Source organism: Cercospora beticola, chromosome 5 (genome assembly GCF_033473495.1).
Source record: "Cercospora beticola chromosome 5, complete sequence".
Lineage (NCBI taxonomy): Eukaryota > Fungi > Ascomycota > Dothideomycetes > Mycosphaerellales > Mycosphaerellaceae > Cercospora > Cercospora beticola.
The window spans coordinates 2,423,926-2,446,367 of NC_088939.1; the positions used below are offsets into that span (position 1 = coordinate 2,423,926).

A 22,442-nucleotide genomic window follows, 5' to 3' on the forward strand; every position below is an offset into this window, starting at 1 on the left:
CTGGGAGGCGGTTGTTGGACCGCGGAGCTTGGTTTCGGAAGAAGGCGTGAGGTCATCGTTCATGGTTCATGGGTGGGCTGCAGCCACCAGACGACCTGTGCTTGTCGACGCGTCTTCTTGCCCGGTCACGATCCTAAGACACGTTCGTCGTCTATCAGGCAAGAAACGAATATAGAGAGGATGAAGCGCAAATGTGGAGCTACGTGTCCAGACATGACAAGACGTGACCAAGAGCGCTTTCCACGTTCTGCAGAGCTCCCCACGGCACACTGATCCTGGTCTGGTCTGCAGCTGGCACTCCGCTTCCTGCCTTGATGGACAACCTCGTTGATTTTCTCACGTCCAACTTGTCTTCAAGAATCCTACCTTGCACTTCTCGTGTCACCTCGAACTGATTCCGCAGCTGACAAGTCGCACACACCTTTTGACAAAACGCGATCACCCACAGCAAGCAGTATCTAATAACACGACTAGAAGATTGACAACACACAGCGGGCCTCTATGTCTGACCTACCAACATTAAAATGGGGGCTTGTCGGTGCGTAGCAAAGCTCGGAACAGAGAACCGCTGAAAACCTGACTCTGCCACCAGGGACTGGTACGAACTGCTCACCCGGCCACCAACACCTTGATCAAGAGCTCACTTCATATGACAGGAATGATCAGTGAATGGTTCGTTACCGATGTACTCCAGCCTCAATGGCCAGGAAAGAGCGCCCATCATGTCATAGCAGCAGTCGGAAGCTCGAGCTTGGAGAAAGGCCAGGCATTTGTGAAGAAGCACATTCACGCCCTGCGTCCCGCCGCCCAGCCCAATGTTTACGGATCCTATCACGAAGTTTATCAGGACCCAGAAGTGGAGTGTGTGTACATTGGCACTCCTCACAGCTTCCACAAGCAGAGCTGTCTAGATGCCATTGCTGCTGGCAAACATGTTCTGTGTGAGAAGCCATTCGCCATGAACGCTGGAGAGGCTGCTGAGGTCTTCGACGCGGCCAAGAAGGCCAATGTATTCATCATGGAGGCCATGTGGACTCGGTTCTTTCCGCTGGTCAAAGAGCTACAGCGCCTACTATTTGATGAGCACAAGGTAGGCAGGATCTACCGGACCTTCTGCGACTTCGGTTTGGAGCTCGATATCGCCAGCCTACCAGCAAACAGTCGCTACAAAGACCCTGCACTTGGCGCTGGAAGCTTGCTAGACATTGGCATCTATTCGCTGACCTGGGGAATTATTACCTTAACCAACCGAGTGGGCGATGATGCAGTCGATCCAGACGTTCAGAGTACGCAAACGCTAGAGCACGGAGTCGATGTGGCTAGCTCTATCTTGCTACGATATCCCGGTGATGGTAGACAGGCGATCTGCACCTCTACTACTAACGTGCCGTCCAAGTACAACTTCTGCAGGGTCGAGGGTTCGTTAGGGACTCTGAAGATTCACGGTCCTGAGCCGAGCCATCCGGAAGGCTTCACGTTCTTCCCGAAAGGCAATGGCCCACCGGAGCACTTCGATTTTCCTAAGCCAGGACGCGGATTCTTCTGGGAAGCTGATAGCGTTGCTGCGGACATCACGGCAGGACGCACGGAAAATGCGATCATGCCACATTCAGAGACTTTGCGTCTAATGCGGATCATGGATGGCGTGCGACAACGAGGAAACGCCAAGTTCCCTGTTGACGATTGGGAATAACTTCACTATAACGGCAATTTGGAGTTGACCCGTTCGACTGCTTGACAGTATATCCAGCATAGCACCGGTGATAGCACAATTAAGCTTTCGTTCCTGGGAAAGTAGTCTGTCACTTTAGCCGGGAGCATGAGTGCGTTGCTTGGCTCTTTTTGGCATTTGGCGATGCAGCTCATGCGTTGGCTCTGCAACGGTGTCGCGCATGGCTCGTGTCAATGGAACCCAAGACGGTAGTTATTAGGCAAATAATCGCCTGCCATTGCCTCCCTCGGACGCGATGCAACGCGCTCCAGGCCGACAGGCTGAGCTTCGTGTCGAGCGAAAAGGCGGCTTTGCCGGGACATCCACATGCCGACCCCACCACCCCACTTTCTGGTCGACTGCTCGCTCACATTCGCGGAGAAATTGACTGCTATCTTCATCAGGTGGAAACACAGAGTTCTTCCTGAGACGCCGCTATGGTCCAAGATAGACCACGTTGCGCTGCCACCGGATGATTCTGCTGACATGGCGCGCGCGCATGATAATAACAGCGGCGAAGTCCCGGTGGGAACATGGGTTTGTTGGTCACGATTCATCCCACACGCTCCAGTCTCGCCTTCTTGCCGCTCCGGAGAGCTAGCCACCCTGCCAAAACACCACTGACCTTCCTCTGCGCACTCTCTTCCTTTCTTCCACGATGAAGCAAGTTGACGAATCTCTCTTGTCTGGATCCGGCCACATCATGTCCACCACCACCACAACCCAGATATCTCACGAGAAGCCAAACATCGGTGTCTACACAAATCCTGCGCACGATCTGTGGATAGCAGATGCGTTGCCTAGCAAAGACGATGTCGAGAACGGCGAGAATTTGAAGCCTGGTGAAGTTACGGTGGCCATCAAGAGTACTGGAATTTGTGGGTGAGTATCGCTGCTTTCCTGCGACTTTGCGCGGACTTCATGCTGAGAGTCTGCTTTCCGTTAGGTCCGATGTGCATTTCTGGCACGCTGGCTGCATTGGGCCTATGATTGTCGACGGCGACCATATTCTTGGCCACGAGTCTGCAGGAGTCGTTGTTGCAAAGCACCCGTCCGTAACCACTCACTCGATCGGCGACCGCGTGGCAGTTGAACCGAATATCATCTGCGGAGAATGCGAACCCTGCTTGACTGGCAAGTACAATGGATGTGTGAGCGTCGAATTCCGAAGCACGCCACCAATCCCAGGCTTGCTGCGACGATATGTGAACCACCCGGCCGTGTGGTGCCACAAAATCGGCGACATGTCCTACGAAGATGGTGCACTGCTTGAGCCTCTGTCGGTAGCCTTGGCGGGTATGCAAAGAGCAAATATCACAATTGGAGACTCGGTCTTGGTCTGTGGCGCAGGTCCTATTGGTTTGGTGACACTGGCATGTGTCAAGGCTGCGGGCGCAGAGCCTATCGTGATTACGGATATCGATGAGGGACGACTCAAGTTTGCCAAAGAATTTTGCCCATCGGTACGAACGCACAAGGTGGACTTCAGTCACACTCCAGAGCAATTTGCGGAAGCGGTTGTCAAGCTTGCAGATGGCGTCGAGCCGGCAGTCGTGATGGAGTGTACTGGTGTGGAAAGCTCAATCAGCGGTGCGATTCACGCAGCGAAATTCGGCGGCAAAGTCTTCGTCATTGGCGTCGGTCGTCCAGAGATCAAGATCCCATTCATGCGCCTGAGTACACGAGAAGTCGACCTTCAGTTTCAGTACAGATATGCAAACACCTGGCCTCGGGCGATCAGGTTATTGAAGGGAGGGGTGATCGACTTGCAAAAGCTCGTAACGCATCGCTTCAAGCTCGAAGACGCGATCGATGCATTCAAGGTCGCCGCAGACCCTAAGCAAGGAGGGATCAAGGTGATGATCCAAAGCATGGAGGAGGGTGAGCACTAGATTGAGGCTAAGTTCGTGATGATAACCCTGAAGACGTTGCCGGAGTTGGCCGGTATTATCAGCAATTGGGCGAGGATTTTATTGCCTGTGAGGGAGCCGTCTCCGGACCCAAGCAGTTGGGACTTGGGAGAACGACTCAACATTGCGATCGACTGATCAACAGTCCGTGTGTTGACCTACGGGCGTACCTGCTTTTTTATCTTGCAGCTGTCCCCGGCACGGTCCTGCCTTGGCAGTCAGCTTAGTCATAGACTCTTTCTTCCGCTCCTGACGACCTTTCCCATCAAGCAAATCTGTCCGTCCTCTCCGCTCAATCGGGAATGGGCATCATCACATTGCTCAAACTGCCCACATCGCTGCATCGGTCAGCATCACCTTGCTGCCGAATGCGGCCGCTCATCACAATACAGAGCCCTGTCGTGACGATCGCAGGCACGACACGTCCCGCGTCAATCGGTGCTGACACTACTGCTCTGCAAGAACACCTACCAATTGATTGGGGCGTCTCCTCAGGCTCCGTTCCATTACCTGCACATCCACGAACATCATGATCACGCCGAGGCTCAAAGCGAACGGCCGAAAGCACTTCACACAATAGCGCTTGTACCTGCAAACTTTCAATGTGTACAGAGATACAACACTGAAGCGTATGTCGGTGCTTGATCCTTGAAAGCTTTCAGTTGGCGAATACTCGGCTGTCAGGCGCGATGCAACTTTACCTCTTCCTGACCGATCGCAATCGCTGGTCAACATTTTCGGCGCACTGCCATCGTATCCAGTCTCGGCTGCGTTTGGTAGGACAATAAGAGGTCGAATGAATGATCGGTCATCACGAAGATTACGAAGCATCTCGAGGTATACCACCGGGACAGCCCTAGAGTGAACTCATTAATGTATTGCATAAGCAGCAGGCTATCAAGATGGTATGTAAAAGTATGCGATGGACGATGGCTCCGATACGCCAGATACGACGCCCCTGCTGGCCGAGCAGTGTCGTAGGCAGAGCCTCTGAGACCAATTGCGCGCCCCAAGTGCTTGGCACCAGTCACGTCACAATACCTTTCTAGGTGCAAGCTACACTAGTGAGGGTGTCGCTGTGAAGATGAGGCCTCAAACGGGGTAGCTTGCCCTGGCTGACCACGGTGCCCATGTCGGATGCAGATGAGCTTCACGAAAGATATAGGGCTGTTTGTAGGCCTTCAAAAGCTGCTTACAAGCTTGTTGCCAGCAGTCGGGCCAAAGCTATCATGGAGAACGGCCTTTCAGCGCGTCGTCAGCCGCAGAGGCTCTTCCATAAGTTCACGCCATCCCGATGGCGGCAACCAAGACACGTACGCTCGCAGGACAGCCTCGACGGTTTCTCAGCAAGTACAGATGACTTCTCAACGAAAGGCGTTGTGAGTTTTTACCGGTCAGAACAATACAGATCGATATTTGACAGCATGTAACAGAAAGCTCCACGCGATAATTATGGCATATCATCACTGGCAGACCATCTCGATGAACGATTAGCTGGCAATCCGCTGGGCAGCCCACGCATTTCTCCTCCGCCAGATTTGGCCGTGCCTGCTTACACACCCGTGCCCGTTCCAGACAGGAACTCAAGTGTCAGAAAAGACTCTGATATCTCCAGTTCGAAGGCGGAATTGGTCAGCTATCGGCTCTTTCCAAAGAACGATTCCGAAGGCCAGCGTAATGCCCTTTCACCAAAGACTCGGCCTGCGGACCTCTTGCGGAAAGACTCGTCCATGACTGCGACTGGAGTCAAGCACGATCTACTCGTCCCGAAAAGTCCGGCTCATGGGTCCCGCTTGGTTGGGGAGGTGACCAGGTACGTCGCGCTTCGAATGCTGGTTCCCTGGATCAGCAACTGACATTAGTGAATACAGAACAACGGCGGGAATACCACCAGCAACAAGCCAGGCGCCACGAGGACAATCAAGAGCGAGATATGGTTTCATCGGACCTGCTGCGCCTGCTGTTACTTCGGCGACAAGCCCGGTGACCAATCGTTCAGCAGACGCGGGATCGCCTCAATCGGAGCGAAGACCCACCTCACCCATTGGTGCGACGGTTCCTGATGCTCCTATCAGACTCTCGAGCGATGCTGTAGCTCGTCTGCAGGAGCCGTCTCCAGACAAGGCCAGAGTGTTTAATGCAGACGTCAACGACGCGGACGATGTCCAGTCCTGGGACCTCATTAGCCCCAACGGTTTGCCGATTGCTGATGAGGACAGAAGCGAAAATTGGCTAGAGAAACGCGCCGAGAAGCTGTACAGTGCCGACCATCTGCGTCTGATCTTGAGCGACCCAGCGTTCCACTCGAAATTTGTGGGATTCATGAAGAAGTACCGCCCGGCAAGAATGCCCATCTTAATGCGGTATTTGGCTGCACACAAGGCGATCAGGGCTCATGATTACGCCAATGCTCTCGCAATGCAGATCTCTCCTCAGTCTCCAGTACCTGATAGTACCGGACCTTCTCCCGCACCTGTCGAGAACGAGACCCTACACCACGCCGCTCGAGAAGCTTTTGCTGAACTGCTGCGAGAAGATTTACACTTCTTCATTGCACACAAGTACATCAAAATTGTCACTGGTCTAGTCACGCGTCGAATCACTGGTGCCTTGCCGGAGCATCTAGATGAAGAGAACGGGCGCTTGGCCGAGGTCTTTTGTCTTACCGATTGCAGGTTGCGCGACAACCCCATCATTCTTGCTTCTGAGGGCTTCACGCGCCACAGCGGTGGGAGCCTTCAGTATGTCCTTGGTCGTAACTGTCGCTTCATGCAGGGCCCGGGCACGACGGTGGATTCTTGTCGACGTTTCGCCATCTCGTGCCAGGAACGGAGAGACCATACAGAGCTTTTTGTGAACTATCGTCGAGATGGGACACCTTTCCTTTGTATGGTGATGAATGCGCCTTTGACCGATAGGTGAGTGCCTGGAGTAAGCGAAAGGTTTGCAACGAGACCTGACTTATGATTAGCAATGGTGAGCTTCGATACTTCCTGGGAGCACAAGTTGACGTCTCTCCACTTCTCAGGGAGTGTGCGGGATTGGAAAGCTTGCGCGCTCTGATCGAGCAGCAGAACGAAGAGGATGGTCAAAGCAGTAGCGATGCACAAAAGTCCGATTCTCGGGCGAAGATCAAGGCGCTGAGCGAGATGCTCAACAGCGACGAGCTGGATATCATTCGGAAGAACGGAGGCATGTTGCAAAACCATCGGGTCTTCGATCCTCGCGGAACGAAAGCTGCAACCAGTGGTAATCGAGTGCTTATTGCAGACGGAAGTGACGCTTCAGAAGACGACGCTGTTCCGCCCTCTGTCCAAGGCAGCGCTGCGTCGATGACCGGTATAACATCGATTGAAGGGGCTAACGGGAACTTGGCTGGGGTGTACAGACATGTAAGCTGCCATTCGGTCCTACCTTGTGCAATGTTGTACAGCGATGCTGATGTCTGATCGCAGTACATTCTTGTGCGCCCTGCACCATCCTTGCGGATACTGTTCGCTTCACCCACTATGAGATCTTCCGGACTCCTGCAAACTCCATTGCTACACACGATCGGCGGCAGTAGGCAGATGCGCGAAAATCTGGAAGCGTCACTACGAGCAGGTGACGTCGTCACAGCTCGAGTCCGCTGGCTCAACACGCCGAACGAAAATGGAGAAGGACCGGGAGGGACGCGCTGGCTGCACTGCACGCCGCTGATTCACTACACTGGTCAGGTGGGCTTGTGGATGATCGTTCTCGTGAAACCGGACATCGATGGAAGCGCCATGCAAGTCGACCAGAATGTGCTGAGCAGAAGCGCCAGCCTTGGAGGGTCTCGGGAGAAAAATGGGGTCGATAGCCTGGCGCCCTCTATTCGTCTCGGCAGTGTGTAATCGGTTGTGCGAATGTCCAAAGCCATGACCGAGCTGGCTCGGTAGGCACGAGCGACAACTGGCAGTGATCTGGGAACGATCTGGGCGCCAAACGATGGCATTCGGGTAGAGGAACATACAATGAAAGCATTCCGATACCCTGTAGCATATCGGTCGAGGTGGCCCGCCTTTTCGAGAATCGTGCTTCAATTCCATGCATTGCATGCAATGCTTCCATTTCCGTTGATTGGATATTCACCAGCCAGCCACTGCAGCCAGGTCAACGAGCGATGGCAAGTGAGTGCTGGAGGCGGCAGGTCGCGCATTCATGATCGTGATAATTGCGAGGAGGCGGCATCCAGGCCTGAGCCACCACAAGTTCCAGAACTCCAACGGTCGGGGGCCGTTATGCGATGTCAAGAGTGTGCAATTTGTGCCGAGCAGACCAGCTGCACATTTGAAGGTGGTCATAAATCATACCATACGAGATCGTGTAAGTGATAACTGCAGCATCAGAAAATATGTCGTCGCACAGCCTGACGTCCGCCAAGTGTTGTCTATCGATCGTTCGCAGCTCGGACTATAGCAGTCTCCATCAAGAACTGCAAAACATTCAGCCACAATGTGATCCCTATAGGTTGGAGGTCCGGATAATCGCGGCCTTGGCAAAGCAGCATGACGGCTGGCGCGACCTCGTCCCAAGCCACAGTGTCTCGCATCTCCGGAATGCGAGCGGGCCTCGCGGGCTCGAAGAACGGAGACGAGACGGCGCTGTGGGGAGGGACGGTGGTCGTCTGGTTGTTGGTGGGGTTGCGCGACATGGTTGTGTCAGTGTAACGTCGTACTGATGCCCATGCACAGTGTGGCGAAGTAAACACGTTCGCAGTTGGACCGATCTGCCGGCAGAGGAAGCACGTGTTAAGAGGGCCTACTCCTGTGGCTACTGTAGAGTTGCAGAACCTGGGCAATGCAGGTTTCCTAGGTGTGCCCAGATGCCATGGAGAAGTCCAGATCTTGGATACTGCACGCCATGGCTAAGCGCATGTGTTGCACTGCTAAGCTCCTCTCCAACGAGTTCAGCAGGCCACGTTGCGTCAGTCTCATTTCGAATCATCAAGGCTTTGAAGTGATTAAGTCGTGGATGTGGTCACCCGGTGGATGTGTTGCTGACGCCGGCCAGATTGGCAGAGGGGCTGGTATTGGAGCAGTGCAGGAGGAAAGAAGCACGACGACGTGACGGGTGAAGATCCGCGACCGGGGCTGTTCTCGGCGTGATAGCCCGGGCTGCTGGCCGGCCCGAAAAGCACTCGTCGTCGTCGTGTTTCTTTGACCCTCGCGGATGGGCGATGTCAATGGCGACTTGGTGCAACGATGGCTGCGGAGGCCATGTTACACGGAGCGTCATCTCAACCTCATCGCCAGCAGGAGTTTGGCGTGTGCGACGGCGAAGCGTGAGGGGAGAATATATTGCACTCGGCTCAAGCCGGGTGACGCGGCAGGAGAGTTCTTCGAGAAGTGTTCGAGTGCCTGCACGACATGCAGCGTGACGATCTCGTGCTGCTTCTGGTATCTTTTTGCCCCGCTCAAAGGCGATCAATTGGCCGATGTTCCTCGCATGCGCTGCAAGGGCGGAGCGCCCAGCGCTTTGGAACGTCGAGTCCAGCGCGGCCAGATCGCGCGTGCAACGGCAGCAGCACGATGAGCGCCTGCTGGAGGACCAGCGCCACGTTGCTTTTGGCTGGAGAGGCGTGCCCGTGCGGTTGATAAAGCAGTTGCAAGTTGTTGTGTCGTCGGCCCTTCTCTCGTGGCAATTCTGGCGACAGCGTTTTCGTGCGTGCCTGGCACCTCCCGACCGGGGCGCGCATCCAGACCGTTCGCCATCTAGCCCGCACGCCATTTGCCCAACCCACCTCTCATCAGCCTTACACGCGCGGCACATGGATTGCGGCTGCTAGGCCCAAGGAATGTGTCGCTGTTGGCCGCCGCCGCCGTCGCCTAGATCTTGCCCATAGATCTCGCCGAGCCAAGTGTCTTGGTCGTACTTACTCTATCACCTTCCCCCACTCCCGTCACCACCACACCAGAACCTACAGTACTTGTCCAAGACCGCTCCTCCCCGCGGCACTGCTTGGTTCCCCAGCGCGCACCACCTCCTAGCATCGCACCACGCTTTCGCATTTGTGCCTCGTGCCACCTCATCGAGCGATCGACCATTACACATATCTCGGTCTCCGACGGCTCACTGCACAGCGATCCTTCCGGACTTGGAAAGGACTAGCACGCTTCGATCACGATGCTCTTCGACGAGAACTTCACCTTCGACACGCCCAGGTCACCCTCCCTGAGCTCCGACTTCACTCTCTCTACACGGGACACTTCGCGATCAGTATCGCCCTGCACAGCAGACACGACAACAGCCTACCCACCTCCACGCTTCTCGGTCACCGATCTTGCAGTCAGCTTTGCATCCTCGAGGCTACGACACGACTCGCAAATATGCTACGACTCATGCGAAGCATACGCAAACATGGACGGCGACGATGCCGGGTGGGAGATCCCAGGAGTGACTGAGGAATACTCCTATCCAATGTCCAGGACGAGGACGTTACCACAACGATCACATTCCCCAACAAGACGAATGGCACGACAGGTCAATACCAGGCTACTCTGCTCCACTGCGCATGCGAAAGACATTGCGGCACTAGTATCGCGAATGGTGGACAGCAAAGAGCATTGCAACGTTGTGGGCTCTTCGACATCGTCTGAATCGACCAAACGATCGGTGGAAACGATGAACGACGACGAGGGCTACGACAGCGGAAGCGGCTTGAGCGCTGCCACTTCTCGACGATCTTCACTGGCTGTCCAGAGGTCGAGAATGGACTATCGACGGACTTCGGATCTCAAGACTGCTGGGGGAGCGCGAGTCAGCAAAGCCGTGAGACAGAAGAAGGAAGTCAAGCACAGGAGAGTAAGGAGCGAAGAAGAGTAAGACGGATGCACGAAGAGTGGTTGTTTGATTTTGTGTGACATGATACCCAGCGAAAGCGCATATGATTGTATATTCGTCTCTTTAGCGAAGGCGCTTGGAAGGGAAAAAGAATGGGAAGCCCGCTACACATTTTTTGAAGGCGAGGCATGGGCCAATGTGGCTGATATTGGCACAGCCTGTGGTAAAGCACAGATAAGCTCGTGGACGACAGCACGACATGAAGCATACAGTAGAAATACTGGAGCAAAGTATAGCAATGCAGAGCAAACGCTCTTGTACAGTGGAAACGTCGCATTCTTCACATCTCATTGTCATGTTTATCGTAAAGCCAATGGTCTACACCTCGAGGATAGATTGAAAAGCTACCGTCGATGTCGATCTAAAGCTTACTCTCCTTCGTCTCTGGCAGATCTACCACGACCTTGCCCCACGTTTCTCTCCCTCCCAATGCCTGCAACGCCGCTGGTACTGACTCCAAGCCCTTGTACTCCTTGTCCGTGTAATTCGTAGCACGCACCTTCTTCGACACAAACAACTCTTGCAACCCGTTCCAGACCTCTGGGATCTTCTCGGGCTCATTCTTAGCATACGCACCCCAATGCAGACCCACGACGGAGATGTTCTTCAACAGAATGCGATTCGTAGCCATCTTCTCAATGGGTCCTCCAGCAAAGCCAATAACAAGCAAACGACCATTCCATGAAATGCACTTTTGAGACTTATCGATCAAACCCACAGGATCGTAAACAATGTCCACACCTCGTTTCTTCGGCGTGAGTTCTAGAACCTTTTGCGGCCATGACTCGTCCCGATAGTTGACGCCGTAGTCTGCTCCGAAACGTTTCGCGACTTCAAGTTTCTCGTCTGTTCCAGCAGTAGCGACGACTGTTGCGCCAAATGCTTTGGCGATTTGCACGGCAGCGAGACCTACTCCTCCCGCAGCAGCGTGTACAAGGACCCAATCTCCTTTCTTGATATTTGCGCGAGTGACGAGAGCAGCATACGATGTTGGCATTGTGACAAACAACCCCGCAGCATCATAGAAACTCCATCCTTGGGGAATCGGCTGCAATTGAGATTCTAATGCGCAGACTTTGTACGCGTAGCCTCCTTGTCCGGAGCCGAACACACGGTCTCCGACATTGAATTTGGGAGGCCGTTTGGCAGATGAGGTTGGTGTCTTGAGAATCACACCGGAGAATTCTGCGCCAGAGACCCAGGGGAGAGGAGGCTGATGTTGGTATCTCCCGCGAATTTGGAGGAGGTCGAAGAAGTTTGTTGCGCAAGCTTTGACGGCTATCACGTATTGTTCGGGCGAGGGAGTGGGATCGGGAATCTCTGAGACGCGGAGGTCGAGGGGGCCTTGGACGTATTCTTTGACTTGGATGGCTTTCATGGTGTGTGGTGGGATAGATGGTGGATGTGAGAGAAGAGAGAGTGTAGAGCTGGTTGAGAAATGGTGCAATGGTGCTTACCTGGGACCTTGGTTGTTGTTCAACAAGCGATACAACAAACCTCGGCTGATCAAGGCGTGCTGTGGATGATAGAGGAGCCGCCGCCGAGTCAAGCAAAGCGAGAGTTGGTGGCAGAAGTGGCTGTGGTCCTCCAGGGTCTGGGTTCGACTTGTGGCACGCAGAGGACCATCGTCATAGTTGACTATTCGCTTCCATTGCAGTCGCTGCTTGCTCACTCAACAACCGCGACTGCGCCGCTGCCTTCAGCCTCCTGCTGCTCCTGCTACTGCGCTCGGTCTTGCTCGTCTTTGCCTGCTACAAGTCAACCCTGCAATCGTGATATACCAGACGCCGCAGACAACACAACACCACCACCGCCGACCTTCGACCACCCCGCTCATCCGCTCACATTATTAAAGCCGCCGAACCAGCCCGCCCGCTACCTGCTATCAGCACCTCTACGAGGCCGCCATGGCCGACAGTAACACCGATAGCGATGTGCAGGTCACGTTCAACGTCAAGTCTTCGTCCGACTCCAAGATTGCCCTGACCCTGCCTGCCACCACCACAGTCGCCGAATTGAAGGAGAAGCTATCATCGGCAGAGTATGCTGACACACCGGCCGAGCGCCAACGCCTCATCTACAGCGGCCGCGTGCTCAAGGACGCCGACACATTGGCAACCTACAAGATCAAGGATGGCAACACTGTCCACCTTGTCAAGAGTGCTGCGAGCAACGCGCGCCAGGCCCCCGCAAATCAGGGCGGAGCAGCTTCAGTGCCGCCGGGAGCTGGCCAGCCTGCGTCGAACGTGCCTACCAACATAGCAGCTGGTACTGGGGCGGGCGATCCTCTCGCTCAAATCACGGGTGCACGATACGCTGGCTTTCACGGCCTGCCAGGCGCAGAAATGTTCGGCGCCGATGGTGGCATGGGCGCACCTTCAAGTCCCGATGCAATGCTGCGTATGCTGGAAGATCCCAACTTTGCTCAACAGATGAATGAGGCTATGAACAACCCCGCCGTTGTGAATATGCTGCGCAATAACCCCATGATCCGAGACAATCCTATGGCTCGCGCCGCCATCGAGAACCCTGAACTGCGACGACTCATGTTCAACCCAGAAATGATCCGCATGCAGATGCAAATGCAGCGAGCCATGGGAGGAAACGGAGCAGGCGGAGAGGGTGCTTTCCCCATGCCAGGACAGACGGACACTACAGAGCGTGGTGCCAATGCTGATGCGGGCGCAAACGCGGACGCGCAGCCTGGACAACCTGGACAACCTGGAAACGCGCCGGCCAATCCATTTGCTGCACTGTTTCCTGGTGCTGCTGCAGGCGGCGCCGCACCCAACTCAAATGCGGCAAACCCGCCAAACCCTTTTGCGGGATTTGGCGGCGGTCAGGGTGGGAGCAATCCGCTGGCACAAATGACGCAACAGCTCATGCAGAATCCTGAAGCAATGCAGCAAATGATGCAGGCCTTTGGCGGTGGAGCCGGCGGTGGTGTCGGTGGGGCTGGTGGTGCCGGAGAAGCAGGCTTCAATCCTTTCGGCGGCCTAGGTGGATTTGGCAATTTCGGAGGTGCAGGTCAAGAGCCACAAGCTCCTGCGGATACAAGGCCTCCAGAGGAGCGGTACGAGAACCAACTGCGATCGCTGAACGACATGGGTTTTTACGACTTCGACAGGAATGTTGCAGCCCTACGGAGAAGCGGCGGCAGCGTTCAAGGCGCAGTCGAATATCTTCTTACACAATAGAGCCGTGACAGCGGATTATTCTGCAGCAAATGCGGCCACGCTCGGGCAGGTCTATGTGACGACAGCTTCGGAAGAGAAAGTATCACATTCGGGCAGATGGAGCCCGTGCATGTTCATCAAGGTACCTTCCTCAGTGGCGAGTCCCGGTGCTTTGTACCAGGTCAATCTGAGCATGTTATCAACATGGAAATGCGCACACACGGCCATCCTCGCCAGCCTGCTGAGGAGGAAATCGATGAATTCGATCGCGAGATGGACGAAATTCTGTTGGAAGCGCTCGAAGCAGTCTCGCCCTCACCGAGCCTGGATTAGGCACACACAGTCACCACAACGCGACTATTCGCTAGTTCACAGCGTTCTTTAGCATGCAGCGATGGCGCTTTGGAGCATGGTCTGGGAAAGAGATCATCTTGAGTATGAAATACAGCCGACACATACGGTATGATGAAAACACTCATGAGAATCAGCATCGGGCCCGAGGGGTTGTATCATTCTTTGTGCAGTCACTAGTCTCACCTTTGTCTCTGTTTCTATTCTCCTTCTTAGTTCCTGGATTTTTTCTTTGACATGGGCGCATCATGTCCCGCGCCACTAACATTGAAGTTATGGACAACGGACTCGAGTTGGCTATCACAAGAGTTGAGGTATGCCTGCACAAGCCTCACTTTCAGTTAGATTTGCATCTGTTATTCCATTTTTGCATATGAACAGCTCGCTTTGCTTACTCCAGGTCTGAGACCATTGCTGTTTTTGCTATAGCACTGCAGGTCAGGCGTCAGAGACACAAGTACACAAGTAAGACATTGTTCGAGGAGCTGCTCCCTGTGACGAGGAGACAGAATGTCGAAGAGTAGAGACTTTGCCGTGACTGGAGGCCAGCTGCACGAAGGTGCGCCGACCCTACGTCGAAAACCACTCAGCATCCAGACGAAATTACAGCATCAGCAGCAGCAGCAGCAGCAGCAGCAGCAACAGAAGCAAATCAGAGATGCAAACGAGACAAAGACCCAGCTCAAACGCAGTTCAGCCATGCGCAAGACAGTGCGGTTCACACCAAGCACGAATCTGGGCAGTGAGAAGGACGAGGTCTCGCCAAAAGAGCCTGCAGACACGGACATCTTCACTCAGTCACCACATGCTTCTCGCGGTAGCGTTTCTTCTATCGACTTTCCGGACCATCTCCGGCCTATTCTTCCCATTGAAATGGAGCAGACTACTGTCGAAATTCTACAACCTGTGACTTATTCACCGGATTCTCCTGGGAACATAGATGAGAGGATCACGGCTGCGATCAAGACTGGTATTATTCGCTCGGATACGGTTAGGCATAAAGTTGGAGTGCTGGAGTATTCGCATCGGGCTCTTCCACAGGTTCCGCAGGTTCCTCAGAATCCTCAGGCTGGTCGCAACGAAGGTGCTGAATTGCAGATTGATACTGAGTCTCACAAGCGGAATCTCAGTACCTCGTCAGTTACGGATCAGCCTCGCAGGAAGAAGACAGGGTCATCAGGAAGCAGAGAGATTTATTTCACGCCAACGGATGTGAATTCTACGAGGATTTTCTTGTCGAGTCCGTTGAATAGTCCGACGTTGCCGTTGGAGTTTGGTGGAGAGAGTGAAGATGATTTGCCTACTCCGAGAGCTACTGTTGCGGCTTCGCTTACACGGCCTCCGAGCGCCATATTCGTTGGACAATCTCTCGATGAGGCAGAGGCGAAGCATGGGGATGTCAAAGACAAGCCAGAGGATACACTGGAGCAGGAACAAAGTCCTCGACAGGCGGCTATCCAGATCACACCCGAACAGCTTGACAAGCTTGTCGTAGCGCTTGCTCAGTCGAAGCTCGTACGCAAACACTTGTCAAAGGACTGGTTCGATTTGGAGGGAGTTCCTGACAGTGACAGCATTGTATCATCGTTCAGCGATGTGTCTTTGCCAACGCTTACTTCCGCTTCCAGCTTATATTCTCGACAGAATACAGATTCACCCCCTCTGAACGATGGAGCCCAGCCACCTCGATATTCACTCGAAGACCCTCATCTTGAGCAGGCAAAGCGTGAAATCACTCATGCGCCTAGGACTTCAGGAGGAATCCTGATCTGCGATCCCAAGATCTATGGCACTCCTGCGAAATTTGCATCTATTGTTCATAAAAGCGCATTGGGGAGCCGCACCTTCCTCACAGCACCAGACAGCAGCGAAGTCGAATGCTCGCTCCGCGTCGCACCGGCTTCTTCGGCCAACGCAAATGTGCGAGTATTCTTAACATGCGTCAACCAGATCGTCGACCGCAAATCCGGGAAACAAGCCTCCATCCTCTCCGCCGAAATCGACGTGACAGAACGCATCGCCAAAGCAGCACTTTCAGAACTCGCAGAGGGAACCTCAATCCTCGTGGAAGACATCGGCATCTGTGCTTCTCCCACTGCCACGACCACAGTAACAAAACGTCCTTCCAGCATCACACCCGACGTTCGCTCCAGCATCCTCAGCTCCAACTCTTCATTGATCGACTGGCTGGCCATAGCAGACGATCTCCAAGCCCGCGATCAAATCGCCTCCATGATCGAGACTGCAGTCTCCGTCCTCCACAACCTCTCATCCGAGACTGCCTCCCCTTGCACCCACGACCTCCTCATCCATCTTTCTCGCCTCGCAGACCAACACCACGACCTCCTCATCCTCCGCCCAACATCATACCATGCAGATGGAATCATGCCACACACCATCAAAATCCCCCACTGCTCTCGTAGGATCTTCGAAGACTGGTATACCGACCCTCGAGGCTCGCAAGCGGGAGAGAAAATTGGAGAGTCGCAGGCCGCGAGGATGTTTCAGAGGGGTATTGTCACTTCTGTGGCGAAACGGGCGCGCGAGAAGGAGAGTTTTAAGATTGAGGTTTTTTGGGAGAAAGGTGGGAGGATGAGGCAGGTTTTGAGAATTGTGCCCATGGCTGGTGGAGAGGATGGGGAGGAGAGGATTTGGTGCTGTTTTGTTTTGGGGGAGAGGGATTTGAGTGAGTGATTTGTGCGGAGAGATGATGGTATGAGTTTATCTATTGATGTGATGGAAATCGATCTGTGGTGTCTGTATTTGCTTCCGTGCCGTCGTAATTTTTGTGAGCCTTTGATGTGTGTCAGGTGTGGTGGTTAGCCGAGCATCAGGAAAAGTAGTGCCAGAGCAGAGCTCAACCAGGCGAGCTGATTTCCTGACAGCGTTGATGCTATGCCAGTGTAGATCGCTGGTCCGCTCGAGGCAGTCTGGTTTGCATTGGTACCTTGGTCTCCTTGCTGGTCCCACTCAGCTCGACACTTCGCAATCACTTCAGGAAACAACAGTGTCGAGTTCGCATCGACCACAATCCAGTTACAGATCTCAGCCGTACCATTCACGAGCGTTTCGATCTGCTCTGGCTGGCATGTGTCGGAAGGCGCGTATGTGTAACAGTATGTCAATTTCTGACCCGTAGGCTCCAACTGAACATATGGATCATTGCGTCCTGTGCTTGTATAATTTCCCGCCGTCGACTCCAGACCCGTCGCCAGATCGAGATTAAACAATGCCCGCGTAAAGACTTTGTACGCGGTTTCTGGTTGGTATGCTGGGATTTCGTGGCCAGCCTGGTACGTGCGAACGAAGGACAGATTGCCATATTGTCGGACAAGCCCGCCGACGTAAGAACCGTTGGTCTGGATGTCGGCGTACTGTGCTTCAGCATATCCCGCTGAACCAGTCCAGTTGATCGCTTTCGCAACGGCATCTCCGCTGTTCCAAGGACAGGCGAAATCAAGATCTCCGTGAACAATCGACACTTTGATTCCATTGTCGAGTAGAAAGCCGAGATCATCGAGCCATGAGTCACGAGGATAGTCACCAATGCTTCGATAAGCACGAGAGGCTTGTGGGCTACTGCCAGTCCAGTTGAGTGGCACTCCGAGCTCAGCTTGAACCCATTCACGATTCAAGAAACCCTCATGGAAAGGCGCTGGGAACGGCGCTGGAGTCACAGTAGAGATGTCGTAGTAGTTGAGTCCAGAATAATCGAGGTAGGGATCGCGCACATATCGTGTGCACCACGTTTCGGCCTCCTCGCAAATCTCGTTTACGGTAGTGTTGATACCAAGATTCCCGGGGTCAGAGATCGCAGCGATGTCGCGACAGTCTTGGATTTTCTGCAAACATTCGGGTACTGATGCAGTCATGTTGTTGTAGATCGTCTCATTCACGGCTTCGATACCGTAGCCATTGCCTCGAAACGCCATCTCCGGATAGTATGGCCATTGAACATAGCGGTCGATGCAGCCAGATATCATCATGAGTGTGTCGAGATGGATAATGAATTGCTCGCCCTCGGTGCCTTCCCAGGTGCCATTCTCTATGCGCTGATTCTGCTCTTCGAAGAACGCCATCATTGCCGGCCCATATCTACCACCGTACGATTGAGCGGCCAGACTGACCCGAGTGTCATTAGGTTGGTAACCCGGGAATTCTTGAAACCAGGCTTGTGCGAAGTGCCATGCAGAAATAGCACCATTCTGAGATCCAAACGCTGTGTTCTCCCAGATACGACTGGGAAAAGTGCCCGTAAGAAGGGTGGTGTTTTGCGGCGGTACAGGGTCTGTCTCGTTGAGTAATGTCACAGTGTTGTTGATCAAGTTCCTCGTCACATTCTGCAGAGTGTCGTAGGAGAAGCCAACTTGGACTGGCTGGTCGAGGTACAACATGTTTACTTCGTTGTTCCAACTCCACTCTGCCAATCGGGTAGAATTTGAGTCGGCGTTGACAAAGCATGGTCCGTTCTCAGCGAACAGGCCGAACATGCTAGAGCTACCTGGGCCACCGTTGAGCCATATGGAGAGTGGGGCATTGATTGGATCATTTCGTGCTTCGAAGAACCAGAAAAAGGTATTGATGGGATAGTCCTGTCCTTGGCCGAGTGCTGCAGTTCCTGGAGGCAGATGTACATGTCCCGAGTAAGATCGCACGCCCGGCGTGGTCTCACAGATGTCATTCTAAGAAACAGGAGTATCAGTGCTGCTCTCACTGCTTTACACTCGTCATGTGATTGTACCTCTTTGTAGCTGATGGTAATGCCCTCGCCGAAACGCGACTCCAAGACTTTCACGCCAATTGGCTTTGCTGGAAACTGAGCCGTGGTCGGCGACAGAAGTGCAAACAGCACAAGAGCTGTGCGTTTTAGCAGCAACGACATGTTGGGCTAAAGACGGACGCAATGGAACTGTTCACAGAGCGCATATCATACTGGTGCTCTTCCTTTTCATATGTACTGTCTCCTCTTCCACTGGGTGCAGTCCATGCACGCAAGCATGTGCTACCCTGCCACATCGCGGCAGGGAGCGGGCCTGAGAGATCTATTGCGGAAGGTCAACAGGCTCGCCCCACAGCCAAGTGAAGTCGGTGCGGGCCATGCTCTTGGGCCGGCTGCAGCAACGCATTTCGAAAGGACCAATCCGATGTGAAGAATGTATGAAAGAAAGGCTGACGAGGATTGGATTACCACGGAAGTCACGGCTGGATCAAATGGATATTGTAACTTCTTCTTTCAAACAACCAGTGAAGAGGCGCACAATCAGCACACTGCCCGATCCGAGCCATACCAGGGGGTGCCAGTACCAGCACATTTTTCGTGCAAGGTGCAGTGACGCGTGCGGCGATGCTTGAATGTGCCAACGACTGTGCCACCGCGGTAATAGGAATACTGGCCAGCCGAGCAGTCTGATGAGGCGAAGTGCAGTGCGGCAATAAACGAGTGAAGAGCTTCGGTGTTCGGTGGCAATTGCCGCGAACAGTGGACAGGAACAAATCCTTGTCTGACATGTCTTGGCGCGTGGAACGTGCTTGCTTCAGTTGTCCGGCTCATCCTTTCCTACATATTCGTCTCGAGAATTGCACAGTTTTCCAGTTTCCTCCACTGCCATCATGGACACTCTGTACTTTCACGCAGATGACATTCGGAAGACACAGCAAACGCCGTCGGTTACTGATGAATTGGCTCAGAGCATTACTGCCTTGGCCATACATAGGCAGCACAACGCCCAGCATGCGCCGCGCCACCGTTCCTGAGGGGAATAACAGCGCGGTATGCCTTTTGTGGCATGCCCATCCAGAAACCTGCAGAGACTCGAGCAGTCGCAAACTGCTTCAAGATCTTCCACGAAGCACGACGGACCACTCCCCAGCGTGGAAAACCGTGAAGCTCGAAGCTGTGCTCGCCGACGAAGCAGAACCGCCCGTGGGGATACTATGAGCCTTTTCCCCTCTGGCAACAATGGTCCTGCACCCGTAAGAGCCTTGCGGCTGCCCATATCATGTGCTCCTTCTGTCCGCGGCCGCTCAGGAGGTCAAGACTCGTGGCGTGCCATGAGCCTTGGCCGACCACTTCACAGGCAGGATGAACTTTTTCGCGACTTGGTTGAGCCTACCTTTGCATCTAGCAGACAATCTGTGCAACAGTGCGTCAAAGAAATCGGCAATAGATCCACCGTTTCCATTCACCGCGTCACTAGAAACCTGGGGACCCCGCGATGTCGACATGCATCCTCTGTTAGCCCTTGCCGTATATAATGTAGGTCTATCACATCAGACTTCGACCGTCCAAGACCGTTCGCGTCTCTCCTTTCTTTTGGATACGCGCAACTCTCGAAAAGATGACCACACGCCACGAGCAAGCAGAGATATCAGAAAAGCCGGCTACAAGTCCAGTGCCATCATACAATGGCACTGTCACTGAGAAGCCGGATCCAGCGACCACAGCACTAGCCGTACCGCCCACCGACAATGCTGAGCTGCAGTCATTCTATACAGAATTCGCAACAAAAGATGCAGAATGGCGCAAATCTTTCGAAAAAGCGCTGGTGTGGAAAATCGACATTCGTCTGTTGCCTCTGCTGGTCATCATGTATTTGAACAATTTTCTCGACAGATCTGCGCTCGCTCAAGCTCGCCTCGGGACACTAGAGGAAGATCTCAACATGACTGGGACGGACTTCAACCTGGTGGGTAAATTCAGCGACGGATGGCCAGGCGTGTTCACTGATCTCTTACCGGCTCACAGGCAACATCAATTCTCTTCGTTGGCTACTTGACGATGCAACTGCCCAGTAATCTGCTCATCACGCGTGTCCGGCCCTCGTGGTACCTAGGCATTGTCATGGCCGTCTGGGGCATCATATGTGCTCTAGCGGCAGTGGTGCAGAATTTTACAGGACTTCTTGTTATTAGAATCTTCCTCGGAATAGGTAAGTGTTCTACTTGTCCAAGATTTCAGGTACTAAACCTTCTCAGCTGAGGCGCCATTCTTCCCTGGAGCAATTTTCTTGATGAGCTGTTGGTATAACAGAGCAGAATTGACTGCGAGAGTCGCGTGGTTCTATAGTGGAGTTTCACTCGCGAACATGTTTGGAGGCCTTATCGGAGCTGGAGTGCTGGGCAACATGGAAGGCGCCTTGGGCATCGCTGGATGGCGTTGGTAAGAGTGATCAGGTCTTGCAGACGGGAGCCATGACTAATTTGGCCTACAGGCTCTTCATTATCTCGGGTGCAATTACTGTGTTTTTTGCCATCATCTGTATATTCATCTTGCCCGACTTTCCAGCAACAACAAAATGGTTGACACCCGAAGAGAAGGCGTTCTCCCAGTGGCGCATGGCTCTCGACGCCAGTGAAGACGACGATAACGAATCGACCTCGCTCTGGACTGGACTGAAGCTGGCCTGCTTGGATTACCGGCTATACATCTTCCTCTTGCTCCAGCACATGTCAACACTGGTCAGTGGAGATCTACTCGCTTCCAGTCTGATTGCTGACCCCTTGAACAGAGCATGACGTTCCAATACTTTTTCCCTTCGATCATCCAAACTCTTGGTTTTGGAAATATAGCGACACTGCTCATTACGGTATGTGAAAACCGCGTCAGCTGCTTTTGAGGTGACTGACAGCATCTAGGCACCGGTCTGGTTCGTGGCCTTTCTTGCCTCTGTCATCACGACGTGGACAGCAGCTCGCACTGGAGATCGACATATCCACATCATCTGTCTGCTCTTAGTCTCATGCGTTGGAAATGCCATCGTGACTGGCACTCTGAACACTGGTGCCCGATTCTTCGCAATGTTTTTGGTAAGCTCTGATGCTGCATAGTTTCCAGTGAAGAGGACTAATCACAATTGCAGATGCCGCTTGGAGCCGTGCCAGCCTTCACCATCATCGTGGCATGGGTGGCCAACTCATTCATCCGCCCAACAGTCAAAAGATCCGCGGCCATTGCGATTTGTAACACCATGGGCAATGCTGCAACAATATATGGTGCATACATGTACCCTGCAAGCGATGGTCCACGGTATATTCCAGGTGGCGCCTCTACGGCCATAATTTGCTTGATTGTGGCGCTGCTCGCTTTCATCTTGAGACTGGTGCATATCAAAGAGAACAAGAAGCTTGAGCGGATTGAGAGCGAGGGAGCTGTAAATCTTGCCGAGGGAGAACGTCGAGGACAGGGATTCCGATATGTATACTGATGGCCTGATGGTACGAAGTCTTGGACACAATGTACGATCGACGAACAGTACAATCAACCTCTCCACGTCAATCTCCGTCCTTTTCGTCTTGCGTATTGCTATACAACAAGAATATCAGATGAGCTATGCAAGTTGGAAGCAAGCTGAAGAGAGCGTTCGGCAACCGGGGGGCGTTCCGGCATCTCGCGCCGTGCCTCCCCAAAGCTGTTAAAGTTCACGCTACGCC

At 53.6% G+C, this 22,442-nt stretch overlaps 10 protein-coding genes across 10 annotated transcripts; 7 read left to right on the plus strand and 3 right to left on the minus strand.

The window, feature by feature from the left end:
* Window positions 1-658: 658 nt before the first annotated feature.
* RHO25_008198 (uncharacterized protein) lies at window positions 659-1,693 on the plus strand (the record flags this gene model as incomplete). The annotated part of the gene is made up of 1 exon (XM_023600341.2): window positions 659-1,693. One exon carries the CDS (start codon window positions 659-661, stop codon window positions 1,691-1,693), a length of 1,035 nt encoding a protein of 344 aa, XP_023449162.2.
* A 721-nt stretch (window positions 1,694-2,414) lies between these two features.
* LAD1 (L-arabinitol 4-dehydrogenase) lies at window positions 2,415-3,603 on the plus strand (the record flags this gene model as incomplete). Its single annotated transcript, XM_023600342.2, has 2 exons — window positions 2,415-2,593; window positions 2,658-3,603. The coding sequence occupies 2 exons, from the start codon at window positions 2,415-2,417 to the stop codon at window positions 3,601-3,603; spliced, it is 1,125 nt and encodes a 374-aa protein (XP_023449164.2).
* A 1,247-nt stretch (window positions 3,604-4,850) lies between these two features.
* Window positions 4,851-7,496, plus strand: RHO25_008200 (uncharacterized protein; the record flags this gene model as incomplete). Its single annotated transcript, XM_023600343.1, has 5 exons — window positions 4,851-5,000; window positions 5,055-5,434; window positions 5,493-6,539; window positions 6,593-7,013; window positions 7,077-7,496. 5 exons carry the CDS (start codon window positions 4,851-4,853, stop codon window positions 7,494-7,496), a joined length of 2,418 nt encoding a protein of 805 aa, XP_023449345.1.
* Window positions 7,497-8,032: 536 nt separating this feature from the next.
* RHO25_008201 (uncharacterized protein) lies at window positions 8,033-8,296 on the minus strand (the record flags this gene model as incomplete). The annotated part of the gene is made up of 1 exon (XM_065603041.1): window positions 8,033-8,296. One exon carries the CDS (start codon window positions 8,294-8,296, stop codon window positions 8,033-8,035), a length of 264 nt encoding a protein of 87 aa, XP_065459113.1.
* A 1,472-nt stretch (window positions 8,297-9,768) lies between these two features.
* On the plus strand, window positions 9,769-10,467 carry RHO25_008202 (uncharacterized protein; the record flags this gene model as incomplete). The annotated part of the gene is made up of 1 exon (XM_023600344.2): window positions 9,769-10,467. The coding sequence occupies one exon, from the start codon at window positions 9,769-9,771 to the stop codon at window positions 10,465-10,467; it is 699 nt and encodes a 232-aa protein (XP_023449346.1).
* A 379-nt stretch (window positions 10,468-10,846) lies between these two features.
* RHO25_008203 (uncharacterized protein) lies at window positions 10,847-11,863 on the minus strand (the record flags this gene model as incomplete). Its single annotated transcript, XM_023600345.2, has 1 exon — window positions 10,847-11,863. One exon carries the CDS (start codon window positions 11,861-11,863, stop codon window positions 10,847-10,849), a length of 1,017 nt encoding a protein of 338 aa, XP_023449695.1.
* Window positions 11,864-12,392: 529 nt separating this feature from the next.
* RHO25_008204 (uncharacterized protein) lies at window positions 12,393-13,682 on the plus strand (the record flags this gene model as incomplete). Its single annotated transcript, XM_023600346.2, has 1 exon — window positions 12,393-13,682. The coding sequence occupies one exon, from the start codon at window positions 12,393-12,395 to the stop codon at window positions 13,680-13,682; it is 1,290 nt and encodes a 429-aa protein (XP_023448823.1).
* An 840-nt stretch (window positions 13,683-14,522) lies between these two features.
* On the plus strand, window positions 14,523-16,706 carry RHO25_008205 (uncharacterized protein; the record flags this gene model as incomplete). The annotated part of the gene is made up of 1 exon (XM_023600347.1): window positions 14,523-16,706. The coding sequence occupies one exon, from the start codon at window positions 14,523-14,525 to the stop codon at window positions 16,704-16,706; it is 2,184 nt and encodes a 727-aa protein (XP_023449694.1).
* Window positions 16,707-16,831: 125 nt separating this feature from the next.
* RHO25_008206 (uncharacterized protein) lies at window positions 16,832-18,894 on the minus strand (the record flags this gene model as incomplete). Its single annotated transcript, XM_023600348.2, has 2 exons — window positions 16,832-18,694; window positions 18,754-18,894. 2 exons carry the CDS (start codon window positions 18,892-18,894, stop codon window positions 16,832-16,834), a joined length of 2,004 nt encoding a protein of 667 aa, XP_023449182.1.
* Window positions 18,895-20,350: 1,456 nt separating this feature from the next.
* RHO25_008207 (uncharacterized protein) lies at window positions 20,351-22,216 on the plus strand (the record flags this gene model as incomplete). The annotated part of the gene is made up of 7 exons (XM_023600349.1): window positions 20,351-20,698; window positions 20,758-20,941; window positions 20,988-21,171; window positions 21,224-21,470; window positions 21,521-21,598; window positions 21,648-21,818; window positions 21,872-22,216. The coding sequence occupies 7 exons, from the start codon at window positions 20,351-20,353 to the stop codon at window positions 22,214-22,216; spliced, it is 1,557 nt and encodes a 518-aa protein (XP_023449691.1).
* Window positions 22,217-22,442: the final 226 nt, after the last annotated feature.